This window comes from Athene noctua, chromosome 5, assembly GCF_965140245.1.
Source record: "Athene noctua chromosome 5, bAthNoc1.hap1.1, whole genome shotgun sequence".
Classification (NCBI taxonomy): domain Eukaryota; kingdom Metazoa; phylum Chordata; class Aves; order Strigiformes; family Strigidae; genus Athene; species Athene noctua.
The window spans coordinates 39,217,404-39,241,308 of NC_134041.1; the positions used below are offsets into that span (position 1 = coordinate 39,217,404).

The 23,905-nt window shown below is 38.4% G+C and overlaps 1 protein-coding gene across 4 annotated transcripts in view; it reads right to left on the minus strand.

The window, feature by feature from the left end:
* The window catches only part of CSGALNACT2 (chondroitin sulfate N-acetylgalactosaminyltransferase 2), a 34,470-nt gene that overhangs the window by 5,911 nt on the left and 4,654 nt on the right, over positions 1–23,905 (minus strand). The window contains exons 2-7 of one of the 4 annotated variants that reach the window (XM_074907107.1): positions 16,184–16,281; positions 9,654–10,879; positions 2,795–2,827; positions 2,095–2,311; positions 1,462–1,563; positions 426–604 (exon numbers count right to left, since the gene is read on the minus strand). In XM_074907107.1, the coding sequence (XP_074763208.1) occupies positions 426–604; positions 1,462–1,563; positions 2,095–2,311; positions 2,795–2,827; positions 9,654–10,317 (1,195 nt within the window). In that variant the 5' untranslated portion in view covers positions 10,318–10,879; positions 16,184–16,281. The remainder of the gene's footprint in view (positions 1–425; positions 605–1,461; positions 1,564–2,094; positions 2,312–2,794; positions 2,828–9,653; positions 10,880–16,183; positions 16,282–23,905) is intronic. The other 3 variants (XM_074907108.1, XM_074907110.1, XM_074907109.1) reach the window with 3 other exon arrangements.

Here is a 23,905-nt window from a genome sequence, read left to right on the forward strand (position 1 = left end):
GATGTGTCTTGGCCATACAAGTGTGAGAAGACATAAACCAAACTTATCTGAGATCTCAGTATAACAAAAATCATCTTCTACTGTAAGTGCTACACTGAGTTCTGTTATATAAGTTTATATGCAGCCTAATTGTTAAAGCAAGTACACTGTCCAGCTTTCTTTCAGACAGCCAAATCTTAAGAAAATGTGAAAATTGTACTTACTGTACAAAATAAGACATGTTCTTAAAACAAGCTACCCTAAGGCAGAAGTTATTTCTCAGTCTAAATACTATTGTCTTTTGTGCACAGAGTAGTTTTCATTTTCCTAGGTGCATGGCATTGAATAATATCCACCACTCAAGTTAGTTTTCTATAAGCTCAACACAGGTAACTAAGCCAAACAAGTCAACAAGACTTGGTTACAGCAACTGTAAAGGAACATACCAGGCTCAGCATTTAAGCGACAACTGTTAAGGAACTCGACTGTGAAATAAACATCAACATCACAGAAGAACATCAGGACTTCGCCCTTTTCCCAGGCTCTGGCACCCATGTCAAGTCCTCGGCCTCGGTTAAATTCCTCAGTCAGAGACACAAGCGTGTAATTGTGGAAGTTAGTTTCTCTAGAAGAAAAACAGAGCCAAACCCAAAACATATGCATGTATGTGGCAGAATAGTCATTTACACTTTTTTCAGCATTTTACAGTAATTTCATTCTGGAAATTTAAAAAAAAAACAGTTATACCATCAGGATGAGAAAAAAAAAAGTAACTGTTCCACATAGTTGTCTATTTTAAGTGCCAGAGTTTAGACACTGTAAAAAGATGGACCTCAGTCTTACTTCACTTTGCATTTAATCAGACAGATTAAAAAGTCCTTTTGACAACTGATGTGAATTAAAACATTCTCTGAAATTCCATCTAAAATTTGTCCCCACAAACTAAGAAGCCCTGACTAATAAGGCAATATCTATCTTCACTACATCAGAGAGGACAGCAAATGGAAAGCCAGAGTCCTGGCATCACCAAACTAATGAGGCAAGAGGCCGTCTGGGTGGTAGTGCTACCCTGACCCAGTCAGTTTTCTTCTCCTTGCTATTTCATACCAGTAGCACACATGCCTGTACTCATTGCAGAAGAGAGAAGGAGCAGCAAAGGGAGACTGGAAATACACCTGGGGAATATCTTCAAGCAAAGTTATGTGTCTACTTCAGAGACACTACAGAGTGCTATGCTTGCAGAGAACAGAGTGAAGATCTGTTAGCCTTTTTTGGTCTATAACTTGATTTTTAGTAGTCTTCAGGAGACTTTTGCAACTTAAGCTCTAACATGGCAACCATAGTGTACTGTAAATAAAGCTTACTTTTCCTATAACCTGTAATGGGCTATAAACTTATTTTTATAGGTTTTTTTTTTTAAGAACCATTTTAAACACCAATCAATATTGCTTGTATTGACTGACATTTGATCAACACACTTACCTAGCAACGGAATCTAGGATGCTTTTTACTTCTGATAGCCCATCTTGTCCAAAATACACCACTGTGAGGTGAATATGTTTATCCTGATGAATACACACATCCCTATAAGCACAAAGATAAGCTGATATTAACAATTACTTGGAACACAACAGAAGCTTCAGGTACTTAAAAGCTATTGCATTAGCAGATTTAAGTATTCTGGTCAGACTTCAACTAGCGTCCAAAGAAAACAAGGAAAGATGGTTTTCCTCTTCTTTCCCCATCTCTCTCATTTGAATCAGAAGGTTCCAATACCGTGTGTCTCATTCCAACACCTTATTTTATAATCAGGAGCTCAAAAGCTGATGTAAATACAAAAATGATGTTCAAGACCATCTGCATCCAGGTTGACGACCCTGGCATTTGGTCTAAAAGGGGTTTTGGTACAATTTGAGAATCTCTTAAATCCTCTTAGAAGGAATGTTTTCTCCATACAATAGATTCAACTACAAACATCCCAAGGCAGTTGCACACAATGTTGGAATCATTAGTTCTACTGCAAATCCACCAGAACAGAAATTCATTTCAAAACGGAAACAAAATACTGAAAATATATGAGATTATATAGCTCGCTATATAATCTCATGCACCTACCTAAAGTTTTGCATAAATTGTGCAAATGCCTCAGTTCTTCCAGCAAGAGGGACAATAATGTTAATGATTGATCTAGAAATATCGACTGTTTCACTCTTCACTTTCATGAGGGGTCCAAAAGGTCGGAACAAGGTGACATGCCTGTATTCCATGCCATCCATCTTCTTATAAAACAGCTCATAATGTGTCCCCTTATCTCTTTCTGTACGATAGTAACCTGAAGAATAAGTCACACAAGTAATTTGTAAAGTCAAAGATCCCAGCAACTGTATTTCAGAAACACTGTTTTCCCTAAGTACTATAAAGAAGAGAAAAATAAAGGGGTCAAAGTTTCTGGGTTTTTCCCAAAAACAAACAAAAAAACCCACAAACCATCACCAAGCACAATCACCCTCTTAACCTCTTTGACCAGATCTGAAAAAAAAATCCCACACAAACTCCAGCTTCCCCTGCTTCTTAGAGATTGACAAGTTTTACAGTGCTACATCAACTTCTTGGGCAGTATTTGTTGGGAAGACCCAACTAAAAGGGAATTCAGCTATTTGCTATGGAAAAGGATGGCTGAAATCTAACATTGCCTGTGCTTAAGACCTTCACCAAGGATCTTCCCCTGAACTAGTGCACAGTAAAAGCTGAAATCACCTGACCAGCAATCAACACAACACAAGCTGTGGGCAGAACAAATGACACAGTAACTCACTTGACAAAGCCTGAAAAATCTGAAATGTGGTACCTAAAAAAAAAAAAATAAATTGTGTGATAAATGCTGGAATGCTTTAAAATAGTTTTCACTGCTGACGACTAGCTACAGTGATTTCTATCCAGTAAAGACGTGGTCCTCTAAGGACATATGCAGAATTAGTTTTCTATATAGCTGTAACACTTTGAGAAAACAATGCCAGTCCTCTACAAACAGGATTACCTATTTAGAGATATTTTACTCCTAATGGATAGGACAATCCATCCCATTCAGAACATGGTCCTTTCATTTAAGAACAGTCAAGAACACAAGTTAAGACAACAGTGTCTCTAATTTTATACCACAAAAAGACCAAGACTCATCTGTGGCTTTGACTGAACTGAGCTCTGCATTCTTAATTCTGTATCTATACTAACCTGAGAGTAAGGAGCAATGATAGGAAAAATCCTCCAACAAAATTGCCTTACATTCATCCTATCTCTGCTCTCCTCTCAGCCACAAGGAAAGTTATAGAGAAGAAACATAAGCTACACTATGAACAAAACAACTTTCAGTTGAGCTGGCCAAACAGACCACTGAGAAAGTTATGAAAAGCTGCATATCCCCAACTGTGATGGATGCAGCTGCCTTTACACCACGCAACCAGTGCATTTCCATTCACCTGGCAGGCCTGAACTGCTGCTTCTCCTGCAAGTCAGCCTCCAGAGCAGCTGAAATCCTCTCCTATCCTCCCATCCAGAAAGAAGGTGGCAGGGCACAGGATGGATGGAACTGTTTTGGTGACACAAAGGGTTGTCTTTTGTGCTCAGTACTGATACTGTCCTTATTGTTGCTACTGTCTTCTTTGCAACAGAAATCAATAAGGGTTAGGGTACGTGAAGGGAGCAGCCCTCAAACTTAGAGCAGCTTAGGTTTTTTTATTTCAGGATTTAGAAAGAATTCCTCCATGTTCCCTTCCATCCATTACCTTCTCATTCAATACAAGAAGCAAAGGAATGCATAAATCACCTGGCCCCAACTTTTTTCCTCTATATTGCAGGCTCCCTTGGCAGAGTCCTTCCTTTCCCTAAACCTACTTACTTCCCTCCTCAAACCAAACCTGGTTTCATTCATTGACATTCCTTCTGCTTCTGTCCTATATCTGCCCAACAGCCTCTCTTTTACAGCAAGCTTCCTATTCCCCTCCAATATTCAGCTCTATAATGTAGTCTTTCTTGCAGGCAAGGGTGCACTGCAAACCCAATAGCAAATGTGGATGATCACCACACAGGATCTGTGGGAAATGGGGTGTAGCAGAACAAGCTAGTGCCATCACACTGAAAGTTAATGATGACAATCTAACTTTTCGAGTTGAATACTTTTTACCCTTTAAACAAGAAGTTTTGCAATGCACTCATTTAAGAGATAGAAATCCACATTTATTCCTTTGTGAACATGGAGCTGCGTAAAATATGCACATTTTAATGCTCAGGAAAAGCATGACAATTTCAAATCAGTATTAATTACAAGTACTGAAAAAAGTTCAGTGTTGACTGCAGAAGCAGAAAAAGGTCTTAAATCCTTCTCAATCCTTTTCCACTCTAACCCTTTGTATCACTGTAGCTTGTAAACAGCTTCTTGGTTGTTGGAGCAGCCGATGTACCACTGGTTTGCACACCACGCTCTCAGGCAATGTATGGCAAATACTTTGCACCAGTACTCCTTCATAAATTAATTCAGTATTGTATATTATAGTCCCTTCTCTACTATCTAATAGCTGTTTACAGATGAAAATGCCATTTACAACATAAGTGAAGTTTCTAAAAAGCATGTCACAGTTGCCAATAGATGTTGATCTACAACAGAAGGCTATAGTGCAGAATAAAAATTTCTAGATGCAACTAACTTTAAAGAAATAAACATGCTGCTGTAACTTCATGAAGACCTTAATATGCAAATCTGAATAGTGCCTTGCCAGTGATCAATTGTTGGACTATAAGGTTCCAGACTTTTGGATCTCAACATCCTACCAGCACCACGCTTCTTTTAAATAGTATGTATGTGGTCGTCAAATTATTCGCCTTGCTATGAGCTAACCTCCATAGGTAATCTGCTAATTTGAATACTTTTATGGTATTAAAGCTTCTATACACAGAAGCCAGAACTGAGAACAGTTAGAAAAAAGCCCCCACATCTGTTTTACTTCTTAGTGTATTCAGGTTTTTAACACTTGGGACTGACTCATGTAATAAAACCTGCTATCTCACCTTCCAACTAGCATACACTGGCTGCCATCCAAAATAGAGCTCTATAAGCAAAGTGGTAAAAAGCAGCAGAAATAATTTAACAGCTGTTATTCCTGGTCCTTGAAGCTTTATTCCCTTTGCAGAAGTTCTGTTTCTTACCAAACAAATTAAGTCTAGGAATACTGGGGATCAATTACTAACAAAGCAAAAAGCTACTCATCTATTGCCTTGAATACTATTTCTTGTTTTACAGTTACCAAGAAAGCTACCAAGGAAGTGTTTGGTCTGTGGAATTCAACACATACATGCTTTTTTAAATGTATATTAATATTCTCCTTTGAAGTTCCCAGGACACTGGTCAGTTTCTGGTCTTATAGAGGACATACTAAGGGGAGTATCTGCATGACAGAATCTACACTGATGGCAAGGACTCTGGAAGAGTTTTGACTTTGAGCTTGCAGCACTGGAATAAACAATTTTTACATGCCAAGGATGGGTGGGGAGTCTTCCCTTGAGATTCAGACCTAAATCCAGTTTCTCCCCTTTGCCCAGTTCCAACTGGAAACACAGAAGAGAACTGGACCCAAACAGCAGCACTCAAATTCTGGTAGACATTCAGTAACAAGACCTTTATTAGATATTAGCTAACTCATAATTAACTTCTGAAAATATGCTAATGTTTCTGTTTTCCAAATGTTAATTTTAAATGTCTATCCAATGGAAAAGCTTTTAATCTCTTGATAAAATAAACCCATTACACTGATAAATGCATCCCATATAAAACTGGTTATGTTGACGGTAAAGTACAGATGTCCATGAAGGTTCCTCAATGAGTTTTAATTCATTATTCAAGACAATGTCACAGGCTTCTGAAGAAAGGGGATGGACAGAGGTAACACTATTATGCTCTTCCCATCTTATCCTCTGTTTCTTGAAATTATCAAATACTGATCTCAAAGTAATCTATTTTTAATCCAGGACTATCTTAGAATGCCCAATTCAGCAATTAGGTTCATTGTTTGTGAAAATACCTAATACTGCAGCTTTTACCCTCTCTAGGAATACTCTTCATCCAAGGGCAATAGTACATTCCCGTTTCTCATATGCTTAGATCTAGTGGAAATATTATGAAAAAAACTTCAAAGTGTTTTTCAAACAGCAACTGCAGAACAAGACTTTAAGGTCAGATTTTTGTTCTGTTAAAATTAGAATTCTGGAAGTTTCCGTCTGTGTTGCAGCAAAGCAGAAATGGTAACAATGTGGCAAAACAAGTCCTACAGAGCTGAGAAACCTGCTGGTTTTCTCTTCATCAGCAGGACAATTCAGTTGAGCCTTGTGAAAAGACATTTGAAGCTTTCAGACACTATCTTTGTAGTTGTAATGCATGCTTGCAAATCTTGTGTTTTTACTTGGTGTTACTGCTCAAAGCCTGTCAATAACCATGATGTGGCTGTAGCCCCTCTGCTCAATCCATTGCCAAAACAGATTTGGATTATTACTTTGTTTTGCAACACCAGAAAAATAACATCAGTCGGGTAACACTTGACCAGGTTGCTCCCTATTGTGGATACAACCTCCTTGCACCACTGGTAGAAGTCAGAGTATCTTCACGTAGCGACTGCAGTGGCTGAGCATGTAACAAAGGAGCTGAATGAACAGTTAAATTTAGGGCACAGAGAAAAAAACAGAGCAGCAACAAGAAAGTTTGCATTCATTAGCATGTATTTTGAAGTTTTTTAGCCTACCTGGTGTCAGAGTATTAAGAATTAATAGATTCAGACTACTATGTATTATTGAGTAATTAAGTGTACTTTTCCAGAAAAGTTTATTTCTGAAATTACTATTTACAAAAAAAATTTAAATAGGCAGATTAAAATTCCTGTCAGTCTTTATTGTCACAAGTTACTTCAATATAGGTAAAGCCTAAAATACAATAAGAAAAAATTATTGATATTTTTACAAATCAAAACAGTGATTTCACTGACCAGGCATCAGAGGCAATGCAAATGCTGGGAAAGAACTTCAGACATATTCAGTGGAAATGAAGAGATGCCATTAGGTAAAACTGTCTATAAGAAAAGAGATTCTAAACTTGTTTAAACAGCACCAAATTCTCTAGAGATTTACTGATATACCTGAATTACATACCACAAAAGATTACATAGCTCAAGGTTTAATCTGGTACTTTGCAAGTCTAAGAAAAAAAAGCTGAAATAATTCCCAGAACCAAACATATACCCACATGAAAATTTAGCCCATTAAGGTAGGCAACTAGAACACTTCTGGAATAAAATGCTTGTTTCTAGTTTAGCTTGTACATGTGGCACAGTTTTGTGGATAAGTTTTTGTAGATAGATATGCATTAGTTTTGAGAAAAAATTCCTGCAAGTCAGAACAAAAGCAAAATCTGTATTAAACATAAAACATGACAGTTATGTATTAACTAATGCAGTATCATGTTTTCTCTCTACCAAAAAATCCACACATCAAATTTCTCTGTCTCCCGTTTCAAATTGCATAAGACTCTAGTCTTAGTCCTAAATCACTTATCACAAAATAATCTATTAGCAATTGAAAAGGATACAGAATTTAAACTGTTTTAACTCAAACTGACTTTAACAAACTGCTCCTCTAAATGAGCAAAGCCAATTCAGGAACAATTTAAATTGTGCTTTTAGGACAGTTACAGGAACTGTTGTTACTTCAGTAAACACACCAAATTCACTATGAAACTTGAATCCATCAGTTTATGATAGCTTAAGGGAACAGTATTTTCTAATTAGAAAGGCATCAGCTTTCCAGCTGGACTTTCATCAAACAAGGATGCACAAACTGACAACAGAGGTAGCACGCTAGAGCCCAGTCACAGGGTTGCAGGGCAAGGGACCTGCAGGGACCACTACTGACTAGTTCCATTTCTCACCTCTAAATTTTGGAACAATAGGGAAAAAAAAGTTGTTAATATTCAGAAGTAGCCTTTTTTTTGCTGGCCCAGTGTCTAATATTTGCACATACAAAACCATAGAATATTCCCACAACCCACAACTTCTGTCTGAAAGAACAGAGATACATATCACTACAGCCAGTTGCTAACACACTCACATGAGCTACAGCATAAAAATACTTTTCTTTTTCTATAGTTCCTGTAACCCTATGCTTGAAGAGACTGCCTTTACAGGAAAATGAAATTAATCTGATTTCCAAAGCCAATTATCAATATACTGGTGCAACTAGAGGCAGAAGTATGAAGTACAATTCTGAGGTCCTAAATCTACTTGCTTTCCTGGAGGTCTATAGTCATTAAAGGCAGTACACTAAGAAAAATAAACAGCTATTTCAGTAATGTTAAAAAAACCCCATCTACCAGAGTATAAGAACTATCTAAAACAGCAAAGGAAAAGCAGCTGCAGACTTAATATTTAAAAAAAAAACAACCAACGAAAAAAAATTAAAAGACTGCAAGAATGACTACCTCCAGACAAAATAACATGGTTTTAAGTGTACAAAGAGCCTAACACCAACACAGTTCAAGTGGATTTCACACCCTGCCCCACCTTCTGGAACCAAGAGTACTTGCATTAAACTTTAAACACAGTAGCTGTTAAAAGCAGAGACTTTTTGAGCTACAGACCAATTACATCATCTTAGACTGAAAGAACTGATTATTTCAAGGCCAACAGTACCCTTCTCCAACATGTACAGTGCAGACATCAATACTGCTGAGATCCAGAATCCCTTTTACAGTAATGCTCTTATAACATGGTCTTTTGTTTTGTTCTGATTTTTCTTTTCTTAATGGTGTAATGAATTGTATTTAATACTGTAAACAAAAAAAGGGGTACTAGGGCAGTTTTTGAGAATACTTATCTTCATCAGCATTGCACTGTACCTTGAAAGCCAACTTCTATAGGAATTACCACTAACACATCTTTTAAAGGGGTCACTAGGTGTTGAAAGCATAACTGCTATATTTGTTTTTATAATAATAGGTGTTCTGTAATTAAGCTTAAAAGCACTGAGAGAGCACTGAAGAGGGAACAAGAGAACAGTTCAAGGTTGCACAGCTTAGTGGACCCCATAACTATTCAGGACACCAAATTCTTCAGCTGACGTGACCAGAACATGTTAGTCTACCAAAGTTTTCCCTCTGATATGAGCATGCCACCTCTAAGAGAGTCAAAAGCCTGAATATTAACTAAAAGTGGAATAGAGATGAAGAAAAACCCTGTAGCTTCATACTGAATTGTTTAACTATGCTGGAACAAGAGAAATGAATCAATTTCTCACTTCCACCTCCCCCAGTTTCACTGGAAGTCTTTCAGTTAGTATCATAAGCTCTTGTGTTACACTGACTTCAGCTACAATTATTTTTGAATTGCCTGGGTATTTTAAGTGGATACAGCTTCCCCACACACTTCTTGTGGTAAGCCCTTCTGAAACGGATTTCTTGCTCCCTACTCAAAACAAGATAATGAAGCAGCAATATTCTCATCATTAGAAAGAAAGGTTCTTACTGTGTAATTACTGTACAAGACTATATTCAAGTAGGTAAAATCTCCCAAAATACAAACACCATTAAATGCCTGTTGTGACATTCTGTTGTTAATGGGCTGGAAAGCATCTAATAAACATACCTTCTATGAAATCATTTTCACTATACAGCTGCCTCTCTCCTACTCCATCATCTTCATCTTGTCCATCTTCTTCATCTGGATTATTGATAACCTCTAGGCCAGCCTCAATAACTTCCACCAATTCATCTCGTTTATCCTTTCTAACAGGTTTCTCTTCTGGATGCCGAGTGAGCCCCATCTCCAGCTGGAACACTTTCATGGATGTAAAGCTTTCAAAAGGAATGACACCATATTCACTAGGCAGTTTAGCCCCCATGCTCACCTCAGCTTTGTCAATTTGGGAATGAAGAAACTCTAGGAGATCATTGGATGCTTGTTCTTTGGTGCCCTGGGAGTTCATACCATTGACCTTGGGGCTCTTTTTTTCCTGCAGGGATTTCAATTTATCACTCATTTCCTGAAGCTCTTGCTTTAACTGGGCAATCTGACGTTTCAGACTGGTAGCTCGGTTTTGATAATGCTCTTCTTGTTCCTGCAAGAGAGCTTGATAGTATTCTTTACCCATGTTTTCACCTACAACACCGGGTAGAGATCCATTACCATCTGTTTGTGGAGCACACTCAAGCAAATACATGAGTAAGACTAAACTGAACAGTAAAGCAAGGCCCACTAATAGCCAACGAGTCCTGGCTTGAATTACTAAGCCTCTTCTGGGCATTTTCATATTTTTTCCGTTTCCAGTCCAAAAAGATGACTTATCTGCTTGTGCCTTCCAGGGAACATCACCCAAGAGTTCAAATCTTAGAAAGAGAGAGAAAGCATGACCATAATAGTTACTATAAGTTTTGAGAAAGTAGCTGGCGAGCAGTTTCCAACCTTTGTCTTAATCAGGTGTCATTGCAGAGACAAATCTGAGGTTCCTGTATTATCCATAACCATCAACTGTAAGTTTGGTTGATGCCATTCAATTTGTTCAGTATTTCCTACCCCAAACAAGAAGCCCTGCAGAGCAGGAGGGAGATGGAGGACACCAGCATATTCCCATTTCCTAATTCAACTGTAGTTGAAGGGTTTTAGCCTATTTGAAGTTCAGTAAGGAAAGTCTGTAAATAACCTTTGAAGGAATACCAATTTCTTCTCCCACTATGTGTGAGAGCCGTCTACAGTTTAGCAACAGTCATTTGCATTTGCTAGCCTGGCTTTTCCTCTGGCACTTGAGTATTTTATTCCACTTCCCCTCCTTTCCTTGGAATCTGTGGTTTGAGTCAGCAAAATGAAGACAGAACCTAAAATTAAAGGAAAGGTGCATATTAGAACTACAAAGCAGCCAGTCATTTGAAAAACACACGAACAAAGCTGTAACGCATGGATGCAAAGGATGTCTGTGGGAAGTGGTGGGAAAAGGAGAATTAGAAAACATTATTTCCATTGCATTACCCATCAGTGATTCCCTTTGACACAGTGTCTGGGAAACAGCAATATGGACAGTCTAATGAAATACATTTTTCACATAGCTGGCTAAAGCAGTAAGGGTTTTTCTACTCTCATCAAGTTTGATTGGGTTTAACTCCCCCATTCCTTCTTGTTTTTTTTTTTTTTGTTTTGACTTCCTCTATGGGAGGAAATAAACACCAACAAAACCCATGCCCTTCTCTAAAGTAAAAAAAATTCCAATAACTATTTTGAAGCAGCAGCAGAAGCTTGCGTTTCCATTTGCTTTGACTTGATATTTTAGGGAATAATTATTCACTCATGAATAAAGTATTACAGCTTTAAATATCAAAGTGCACAGAAACAGCATTTCAGAATAGGTCAAATTCAACAGAAATTCAAATTCATGGGGAGCCTCAGACTATCCATTCACTAACATTTTCACCTCTTCATTTGGTTAGGCTAGCATGAAGAGGCATTGACCGTTTGCTTGGGTCACCCTCTTAAACCACTGACTAAACTGTCTTGGAAGTAAAGACGGTGCAGAGAGACCACTGTTATGCAAGAAGGAGATACCGAAAATCCTACTCAGCAACAGTCAGCTAAACAGTTTATAGGCCTCTTCAATGACAGCATAAAGAGCTAAGTGGTAAGTTCAATGCATGTTAGTCTACTTTCTAACATCAATAAAATACTTTCATGTAAAACTGGTTGTGTAAAATAAATGAAGCTCATTAAGATTTATCCCAAAATCTATTAGCTCTACATCCATTTTAACTGTGTTGGACAATTATTATTTGGGAGAAGTTCTGGGACTTGAGTAACTTCAGTTTAGTTTTGGTATGTTTATAAGCCTAGAAAAAAATTTCCCACTCCAATTCTCTTTTATATGGGTTGGACAGATTGTTATCTAACACTGCCAGCAGTCACAAACCCCATCCTCTTCTGTCCTTGCAAATAAGTCACGGTGCCACAATGCACTCCATGTGTTTACAACAAACACCTTGCAATATTTCTCCCTTTCCATTCAGCTTCCAGCATCAGGATATTCCTTTAGTGAGAATCAGGTACCATGTGTCAGTGGTACCATGATATTCAGCATCCTCACTTTCAAGAAAGCTCCAATAACAAGGCCTGAAAGATTAAGTAAATTATTCATACCACCAACACCAAAGCCTGCCAACAGCTGATCCAAAGTTTGCATGCATGTCACACTAAGTTTTGCAAGAGCTGCACACCTTGGAGTTGTTCAGCTGAAGCCTACAGGACTGCTTGAAGCAGTTATTAGTATTTCTAGTGCTGTTCATGAATAAATCCGAGCCATTACATATAAATTTTTAATACAGCAGAGCTTAAAGGCAATGGTTATCTGAAAATAGAAGCTTGCTGTACTCATGTAAAGCTACTGGACACTGGTACAAACTAAGTAAGTTTTATCAACTGAATTCTAGATGACATCCTTTTAAGATCCAAATAAGATAGAATTTAGTCACTGTTCACTGCACAAACACAATGTTATATAAATGTGAGTTAAACATCTATAAAGAGTGATCAACACCAGCTGTATCCTCAGACTATTGACCAGGGTCCAGATGTGGTGAATCAAGGAAGACTGAAGAAAAAGCAATCTACAGGATAAAACCAGTTCACAGAAATTATGTAATATCATCCCAAGTTTTCTTTAGTGCAAACTTTCCTATATGATGTTTTTTCACATTTCTTCCTGAATTCTTGTTGTTAGACAGCAAGAGGTAAAGTCATGATTAATAGCAAAGAACCATATGTTTCTTTAAACCTAGATACATGCTAGACTGTACTAAAGCCACTCCATGCAGAAGCTGGCACGTCTTGGACCAGTCAAGGCATACTGAAAAATGATCAAACTACCTGACTTGCATAAATGGACAAATCCAGCCCCAACTATTTTTCACTGCACAGCATGATTACTGTTGTCAAGATCAGCAGTGGTTTTGCATCGCTGTATACACAAACACAACTACTGTACCACTACAGAAATCAGCTTTTCAAGTTATGAAGAAATGCTTTTGGTACTGGCAACAGGGTAGACTGAGTCTTACAGCTCAGCAGGACATGAAGAACAGAGCTTTGTGTTTTTCCTTTATCTTTCTCCTCACTTTCACAGGACAATTAAAGAAAATGCAAGCATATACTAGAAAGCAGGAGCTAATATTTCTAGTTAAGACTGTTTTAAGAGATTATTTGGGCTACCATGTTACAGTCTGTCAATGGGCAGTGCAGGAAGCTGCAAACCATGGCCAGATTCGGTTAATCACTGCATCTCTAACTTTAAGCCACCTGAGTCACATAACCTTTTCGCACCTTGAGCTTTAAACAATCAGTAACTGTTGTTATGCAATATACACCCCTGAAGCTGGGACATTAGCCTAGTAGGCCTTTATTCAATTCTAGATCTACCAATAAATTGCCCTGTGTTCGATGAGTCACTAAATTTCTGTAGGTCTCATTCATGTCTTAGAAGCAAGTGACAACAGATTTCCTGATGTGGTGTCAAGAGGACACAATGTACTGGGAGATTAAGATCCCCCCAGACAACAGCAGGGAGCAGTGAAAGAACAAGTCTGTTCTTAACTTTAACTGTGGCCAAATGTACATCGTTATGGTAAACATGGATTAAGAAAGTCAGCACGCCTCCACAGGGACTCGGCGCTTGCATTGCATCACCATTGCAAGACCAAAATATTATGAATAACTGTAGATTTTTGAGCCTTCCTGCTGGCATTTCACCTATTTACGCCGGAGGGCTGTTTTGTGGAGCACTGCCTTAAGGGGTGTTTAGGGAAGGGAAACAATAAGCTGCTTCTGAAGCAACAGAAACCACACATGGTGGGCTGCAGAGAGGTCCCTGGTTCTTTTCCTTCTAGGCTCTAATTATTCCCTGATTAGTTGAAACCTTTTTCCAGTGAGCTAGTGACAATCTTATTAACAAAGCAGCCTTTCAGCACAGAGATAGGCCTTGCCTATTTATCTTCAACAGTTTTTATGTGACACCAGAAAAAAAAAGCATTTTTCCCACTACAGCTTCCCTGTGGCCTTTAAAGGCAAGGAATGTTTGTGCAACCAGTAATGTTAAACATTAAAATTTTAAATTCCACATGGAGAGCTGAAGGGCTAAGTTAGTTTGCTAAAGCAGTGGGGACTGAGCCAATCTGAACATCTTTCTTTTTTCCCAGTATTACTTCTGCTGAGAAGAGTCATCAGAAAGGAGTCAACTACAGATTTCATCTTGCATCCTTCAAGAAGTGAATGAAGCCAGTAAGAATCTTAATTCTCATCCCATCAGAAATGAAGGGTTTACAAGCCCTCTATCTCACTATGCTCTTTTCAGGAAAGCACTAGTTTTGCATATTTACAACCTAAATTTGATATGTATTAGGTCTGGCACAGCACTATTTTAGTAATTTCAGTAACTACTCCCAGACTGTAGATGACGACTGCAAGAGAAAGTAGGCTGTGAAGCCCTAGAATTAGCAAAAGCACACAGGATCCCAAGAATCACAATAGGAAAATTAATTCAGTGTCACATGATACATTCTGAAGTTTATAAAAAGAACAACAAGATTGTCTGGAAATAAGTAATCATGAAGAAGTCCCTGGGATCAGCATTTCAGTGTTTAAAGCTTAAGTTCCAAATCTTTAAATTGCACATTCTGATATTTCACTTTATCTCAGTCCTTCGAAACAAGTCTATTTGCAATATTCCCTATAACCTCCAAAGAATGAGACATGTGAGGCTTATACAAAGCTTATGAAGATTTGCAAGTTTTCCAAAAGCAACTGGTTGTTATTCTTTCTGCATTTCCAGGGGCTTATGTATATTCAACTATGGAAATGTTTCTGTTCCTTACAAAAGAGCTCATTGATTCCCTAAGCACACAGGAATAAACCAGCATAATAATTGAAAATGTATTTAAATTTGGTTTTATTATATTAGCATTCTGTTTTGGTTCCTTGTTGCAGAGGATGAGTATGTCTTTCTAAAGAGGGAAACATTCACACTTAAAGCAGTGACCTAATTCAGTATGCACTTGGCTTCATGCCAGACTGTATGGACATTCCTCACTTTAGCATGTTCTACTTTAGATACACCCTTTTCATTCAGCATGCCCTAGATGGTCATAGTTTAGCTACTTATGAAATTCCAGCTGATTTCCATAGTTATTATATTGTTCATAATTTCACCCAGATGCCACAGATAAGCACTGTCTCAAACCCCCTCCACACACACGTACTTTTCTCCTTGGCAAATTATACAATGAAAACATAAGGTCCAATATCATCCCCTGAATATTCCATCGTACTCTGAAGAGTGTCACTGAAAACAGAATTGCTTGTGAATGTTAGAGACACATTGTGCACACAGTTATTTTCTTGCTTGCTGAAACCAACACCAAAGCAAGCTGCTGCTGTGGATAATCTTTGCATAAACAATACCTTAGGTACACAGAAACACATCATCTCTGTTTAGCCAGTCTGCTGACATATAATTGCTCCAGAAAAGGCACAGAGAAATTTGTTCAGGGCTTTATTATACAGTTCTAGTCAAATGAGTACCAAAGTCAGTTTCTTCTACTGTTCAGAATGTTATTAGAAAGGGAAAAGCAAAGAAGAGGGAAAATATCCAAGGAGAGTTAGGGGCCATAGTTCTCACTTTCCATAGAAAATGAATCTTTAGTCTAGTACCTCAGCTTCACTGGACTGACTGTAAATTACATGTTTTTACCACTCTTTCACCATCTGATTTGCTTTCAACTACAGTTCTGCCTCCTCAGCACACATGCAGTGCTGGATGGGAGAGAAGTTGAAAGTCTATTAGTTTATGGAAAGAAGATATACCTTCAAGAAAGCCAGTAGGAAAGTGAGAATAATTGCAAAATACTTTAGACCATACTAGTTTAATAATAAACCCTAAATAATTTGAAAGTTGTGCTTATACACATCATAACCACTGTAATCAATCACATCAGGCACAAGCAGCAGCTTATTTTCAGCTTTTCAAAAGTTCAGAGCATAATATACTCTTCCAATTCATCATAACATGCAGTCTAGTTTGTAAGCACAGAACTGTAGCTTTGTTACTCAGATTATCTGATACTAAAGTGAATTTTTCTTCCAGCTACCTTTTATGATTTTCATCAAAATTTCCTCAAGTCCTCTTCTGCACCTTCCCAGCATTCCTTCCATGGCATACTACCTTGGCATACTCACATGGATGAACCTGTGTAAGACAAAACCTGTAAGAGCACACACCAGCACTCCTCAAACAGGACAGAGCAGTTTCTACAAGAAAGTTGTTTCTCCACACATTGCAGATCTAAACCAGAAGTCTAAGAGTTAAAAAAAGAACCCACAACAAAACATCTGCCCTGAGAGACCAGGTGACAGAATCAGCTCTCCATCAGATCTAACTCAACCCCACAAAATCTGTGATCTTAATTCTTATAAATTTATCAGCTCAAACTACTTGATAAATATGAGAAATGGTTGCATTCATCTCCTGTCCATCAGTCATACAGCAGACTCCCAAGCAGTATGAGACATGCCATCATCTAGTTACTGCAGCCAGCCTCACCTGGCTGCTCATCACTAACAACCCAAGGTGACACTCAGCTATCAGTTTAGTGCTTCTCCTACTCACTCACACTGAATTTTTTTTGTCTCCCTCCACATTCTCTGTTACAAACTCGCATTGGTAAACACTGCCAAAACCAGAGTTCCATAGGGAGGGGCAGGGGGACAATGATCACTGAACATCTTAGCTCATTTTTAATTAAAGACAGAAAAAACCCCACCACACAGTCAAAAAAAGAACTACTGCATACATTAGACACTCTCTACAACTACCTGAAAGGAGTTGCAGCAAGGTGAGTGCTGGTCTCCTCTCCCAAGTAATAAGTGATAGGACAAGAGGAAACAGCCTCAAGTTGCACAAGAGGAGGTTTAGATTGGGTATTAGGAAACATTTATTCACCAAAAGGGTTATGAAGCATTGGAACAGGCTTGCCAGGGAAGTGGTTGAGTCAGCATCCCTGAAGGTATTTAAGAGACATGTAGATATGGTGCTTAGGGACATGGTTTAGTGGGACTTGGCAGTGTTAGGTTTATGGTTGGACTTGATCTTAGAGGTCTATTCCAACCTAAACGATTCTATGATTATGAACAGCCTGTGATTAACTATTAAGTGCTCAATCATATCTGCAATAGATAACTTCAGACATTTGTTTAGTTTCTAATCAGGAAGGAAAGCAATTCATGACTTTGGCACAAGGATCATAGTAGTACTCATAGTACACCAGGGACTAGTAGTTCAGGCATGGGAACCTGTCGGAAAAAGCAACTTCAGTGATGGGTGACAACAATCACAGGATTTATTACTCAAAAAATAACATTCCCTATGCAAATGGTTTATTTTACAAAGTAACATCGTGTTTTTGTCAGCAGAAATGCTTTGCTCCAAAATAAAATTAAGACTAACTCTATAAGTTTCCACTGTCATATTAGAGACTCCGGTACTCAGGAAAGATATACAGAGCTTCTTATCTCCCTTGTTTCAACACTAGAGAGACTTTATTGGTAAGAAATTCTGCCTTTTTCCAGGCTCTGATCTTGTTTACAAATTGCATATCTTCAGGATGTGCAATTGAAGCAGCATACTTCATACTAACCTTATTTAAGAAGAAAACATAGAAAAGAGTAGGGTTTCATTTTAATAGTGAAGTAAGATTGAGTCTACCTAGGGTTAGACTATGAAGGACAATCAAGCAGGTATTGATCTTTACACCCTTCCCAAACCTCCCTTGAAATTTCTGCCTCAGTTTCAACAAGTTCACAACACAGACCATAGGAGAGTGCAAAGGACCTGTCCTGCCCCTGCACCACATGCCCCTTCCTCACCCTGCATACACGACCAAAAGATAAATCAGCATGCCAAGCCAACAGATAATAATATGGGTTTTACTGTCTCCATTCTCAGTGCTACAGCTAATGTGATAGAGAAAGCAAGCAGATGGTGATATCCAACAACCTAGAAATGGTGATTTTTTTACCACAGAAGTCCCTGGAAAAAGCACTCATGATGTCACCCTCAAATGAAAGAAATGTTAACTGTTCTGAAATGGCTTAAATGCAGTTCTTGCATAATCTACTGTGAAATGACAAGGGGGAAAAAAAAGGTCTTTTGCTGAAGTGGTTTTTATCTCCCATAAGTTAGAGAAGCAAATAAATTATTGTCTGTTCTAGCACTTGTTGTTCCTACATAAAACCAAATCCATTACATAGTTAAGTGGACAAATGAAAGAACAACATTATTCACATTATTTCATACCTAATCCAAAGTAAGCAATGAGCTTATGAATAGGAGCCCTGCTTTGGCTTCAGTGAAGCCAGAGCAAACTCATTTGTCTGGAAACTGCTGAATCAAAATTGGAACTTGAAACCCAACCAGCTACACTGTAACTACGCTGGTCAGTATTATCCTATTTCAGATAAGGCCAGGAAATAAAAGTCAACTGTAGTCACTTTAGTGTTTTAATGAAGAGGTTACCTGTTTGACAAGAAAGAAGCTAGGTAAAATATCCTAGGTAAGACTAGCTGAATGAGTTTAGTTTCTTGCTTGCTTATTTTTAAATTATTATTTAATAGTTATCCTGAAAGACTCACTACCTTCAGGTTCCATAAGATAAATAACTTTTGTGTTTACACAGCTTTTCCTATAGTTTATACTGCTCAGCTGCTGTAGGCACTATTCCCCTTTTTAATTTTGGCAAAACATCCACGAGCTCCAGACTTACAGAAGCAAGCCTTCTTCCCCTTATTTTGCCTACCCTATAGGTTGTTAAAGTTCAATCCTAGAAATGGGAACAAAAGAACAAGCAGCTACCTTAGTACAGTTAATCACAGAAGCACTTTCTACTGGTATTGCTAACATCTCAAACAATGTAATATCTTACATTAGCACTAGGCAAGAATCTGACCTACTTTTATCATGCGCTTTACAATAACCTTATTAACATACTATCCATGAGGAACTGCCTAAGTTATACGGACCATCGTAACATGACAGTGAGGTGGGTTCCGGGTCCAGACCACACCACCCAATTGACGGCAGTACTCAGGTCTGTGCATTGAAGGCTGACAGAACCTCGAAACAGTGCATATGACATTGCACACTTGATCAAGGGTAAAAGGAAAGCTGCATTACTGTGGTGCATAGCTTAAGCAAAACTAAATCACAGTTCTTATGGCAACTTCAGTTTATCTTTAAAGATGCATAGTAGTCTCTGCTAGAGTACATGCAGTGAAATCTTTATACTTTCAGTATATTAGAGCAAGAGCTGCAGCAAGAAGTAGAAATAAAACTTATGATGCCCTGTAGTGTTCAAAAAGGTAATGCTGTAGGAGAGGTTTTACGACAGGAAAACCAGTTACATTTAAAGGTGCATCACCTTATAGTGAATGAAGAAAGTTAAAATTCTCCTTAGACACCCAAAGTTTCTAAACATCTTAAAAGGCCCCAGCTAAACCTTTAGCCCAGACATGATGAACACACTCCAGCAAATGCAACAGAACAGTAAAAACTAGTGATCCTAGCTCAGGCACATAGCATTTGCACAACGTTACCTACATTTTTCGCTGATGCCATTTTCTATTCATTAAAAACCCAAACACTGAGAATGACTGAAATTGTCGATTGTGGGAACAGTAGAAAGGAAAAACAAAGAGCCAAGAATAATGCATCTCTCGAAATTGCTTCACCTCAGTACCACATCTAACTGCTTTCTCAGAATCAAGTTGTCTTCCATTTTCTCACATCTCTCTGATTATCATCTAGTTCTCTATTCATGGAGATTGAGACAACGTAGTTACTGTACCCTGAGCACAGCAAAAATATATATGCCAATATATGTAAACTCTTTTATTTTTAAGAGATAGCTGTCATCCAAGTTCATACACAAACCTAGTGGAAGATTTCCCACTGTAGGAGGTAAGGAGAGAAGTCATGCATCCAGTTTCCTTACACTTGTAAAGCAAATCTGAAAATGCTATAGAGCAAACCAGATTCCCTTTGAGGGTCTCAAAGGTACCTAAGAGGTGGTTGTTGCATACAGATTTTTTCTTTTACACTATGAAAAAGATGGAAAAGGACAGTTCTTAGTCAGGGCATTCTAACAGTTGTACAGCTAATTAGCCACAATTTAAAAAACAGTTAGAGACTTAATCCTGTGGAGGAGTTAGGTTTTTTTCATTTTCTGTAACTTTTCTATGGTAAGAACTATACTGTTTTCAAGGAGGTAAAAATCCAGGTTATGATGAATCTGTAGCAGCTGAAGTGAAAATAATGAGAAGTTAAATTCTCAAGGGCACCCAGCTTTCTTAAAAAGACTTTCAGACTTCTATTAATATCTACCTTAAAAGCAGAAACATATACAGGCAATTGATTTAAATTTCCAGAAAGTTTCACTAGACAGCTGTGCACCAAATACTACCACAACAATGTTCTCATTAAAGTTATGATTTTTGCCAAATTTTGTGTGGGGTACCCTGGACCAAGTAATATTTGCATAGAAGTCTCTTCATTGCAAGTATAAAGAGAAATAAAACTCCTGAAGTGATCACTGGAAGACATTTCTGTGCATTTTGTCCAAATGGTAGTTTAGCTTGAAAGCTTTAAAATATTTAAAACCAGTTTAAAATACAATTTGATACAGAAATCCTGAGAAAAATGCTGCCTTGAAAAATCAATCACCCTAAAGTTTTTCTTAAGTCAACTGAATCAGCTAGCTTAAGTTCAGATGTAGCATCCAAAACTGGGCTCACTTCACTATTCCTCAGTCCATCAATCTAAGATTAAAAGAAGAACAGAACCTACAAATATTTTTAGAATGGCTAAAACTCAGCGTAGTAGTTTTGGTTCTGCTTTCAGTACAAATCAGCTATCAATATGTCATCAGACGTGAAAGTTGGATGCCAAACGGTTAAGAAACATCTGGTACGTTCCAGAAGCACAGCTAGATGCATTTATGTCATCTGTAATTTTTCAGTTTGACATTATAACTGAACATTAACTTACTCTTAAAGCACTAGCAATACCAGGCTTCACTGAAAGCAGAGAAGCTAGCAGTTTGTCCGAACTATCTTGATTTTTTTTAGTTTTTTTGTAAAGTTGCCTTGCACTGAAAAAGACATCAATATGAAAAATAGAAACACCAAACAGCATTTTGCATTACCCTGCTCCATCTCTCTTTGTTTTTCAAGTCCCTGAAGTCAGTGTTTGGACCACTTGGATGATCTTTCCTCCTCTGCTCCTCAGGAAGAGATCATGATTTGGAGAGAAGTCAGGTGTTTCTCTAAACCTCTGTGGAGTTTTTGCAGGTTCCTTGTGCCACTGTGCTCATATTCCACAATTATTTTTTCCCTAGTTTTGCTTCACAGCAGGGACATACAGGTTGCTACTACAGACACTTGTTGCAAGCTATTCAAAGTATCACATTTGACACATGGTCCTACTGGCAGCAACTTCTATTACACTATACAAACACTGATTTAAAATTCTGTTGCCTTCTCCTCTTGTCCCTTCAGACAGTCGACTTACGTCCCTATCACTTACACTTCTCCACCTAGCTAGTAAAACTAATAGAAGTTCAGGACCTTACACAACTAAGGAGCAACTCTGAATGATTAAACATAAAAAATTCAGAGTCACTGGATTATGTCTGGAAACTAAAAAAAAAAACCAACCCAATTTAAAGAAACATCCTTAGTAGCACTTAATAGCAGAATCTAATACAGATTTTGGATGTTAAAACTCAGTCCTGTTGCAAACGTTGGGAGGGCTGGGTCAGTTTGCGCTGCACAGATTTTACTGGATACTGATTCCAGACTGTGCCGGGAAGAGGCAGGCACACCAGTCATGCCAGACTCTGTCCAATCAGCACCAACTGCAACCAGTACTCATCCTCCTACTTTTCAAATTGTATGTCTGTTTCAGAAGACTCCTATCCATATCAGAAGCTCTCAGATCACACAAAATATGGACTAAACTACTATCACTCAGCAGGCTTAACTTCCACTCTACCAGAGCTCTAGAAAGACACACAAGCCACCTGCTACCCCAGGGCTGTGAGTAGTATCAACAGTGCTGACAAGTGTTTTATTTTTGACACCACTGCTTGGGGAAACCTTTAAGAGACAGCAGAAGTGCTACCACAAGTCATCTGAAAACTATCACCCAAAACACTCTTCCTGGACAGATTTGATTTCATAGGAACTGATGACTTAGCCCTCCATATAATTCCAGAGACTCTAAACTGTGCTCAAGGCTAGCATTTTCAGTGTGCTTCGAAACACAAGTTTGTTTACCTCATTTCCTCTGCTTTAATCCATTTCCACTGCTTTAATGCAGCAGTGTTCCCCATGCATCACTTGCTCAGCACCTGCCCTTTCAACAACACACTCAACCTAGAAGAACTGTTTAAATATTATTGATACTGTTTCTACAGAGAAGATACAGATATGGAGGAGCAGAAACTCTGCAGTTACCTTGCTACTATTAACTATCACATGTTAAAGGTCATAGAATATACCCACAGCATCTACAGACAGAAATATCTATAGCACCTCTGTACAGCAGGACCTCGGCTATCAGCTTTAAAATCTCACAGCTTCCTGTAACTACACACCTGCAAGCTAGAAACTGTCCTTCCATGTCTCTCTTGTAATTGGCAAGTGAAAAATTATTAGGGCCATTTTTCCTTAAGATTATCCGGGACTAGTCACCCTGATTTCCAAATCCTAATACATGAATACAAAACTAGCCTAGCTTTGTATACAACTTTCTGGAGAATTCCAATGGCTCTTGTGGTTTAACCCCAGCTGGCAACTAAGCACCACCCAGCCACTTGCTCACTCCCCCCTGGTGGGATGGGGGAAAGATTAGGAAGGGTAAAAGAGAAAACTCATGGGTTGAGATAAAGATAGTATAATAGAAAAAAGCAAAAGCCGCACACGCAAGCAAAGCAAACCAAGGAATTAATTCACCACTTCCCACCAGCAGGCAGGGGTTCAGCCATCTCCAGGAAAGCCAGGCTCCATCACATGTAACAGTGACTTGGGAAGACAAATGCCAACACTCTGAATTTCCCCTCTTTCTTCTTCTTCCCCCAGCTTTATCTGCTGAGCATGATGCTGTATGGTCTGGGAGATCCCTGTGCTCAGCTGGGGTCAGCTGTCCTGGCTGTGTCCCCTCCCAGCTTCTCGTGCACCCCCAGCCTCCTCACTGGTGGGGTGGGGTGAGAGGCAGGAAAGGCCTTGAGCTGTGTAAGCTCTGCTCAACAGTAAGGAAAACATCCTGGTGTTATCAACACTGTTTTTAGCACAAATCCAAAATGTAGCCCCATACCAGCTACTATGAAGAAAATTAACTCTATCCCAGACAAAACCAGCACAGCGTCCTACAACTTCAATCTTTTATGTAAGCACTGATCTACCATCTTGACAAAAATCATGATTAACAGTGCAGACACATTAACTTCCTTTTGTGGTTGATGTTCACTTGTCAAAGTTAAATATGAGCAGCAGATATCTATATAGGAATAAAATTGCTGTTTAGCAATTTTACTTGGAAATATTTAATATGTACATGTATTATATTTCTAAGTCTACCTTTAACTACTAACTGTTCTGCATTGTATTATTTTGCCTTTGAACAGAAGAGAACCAGTCTTGAGTTATGTTCAGCTCAGTGAGATGATTGTTGCCCGTAACAGCCACTAAGTATGTGGCAGGACCCATCTCCAGAGGGTTCAGCAGACATGAAAGAATTTTACTTCTGTTCTACAAATGGA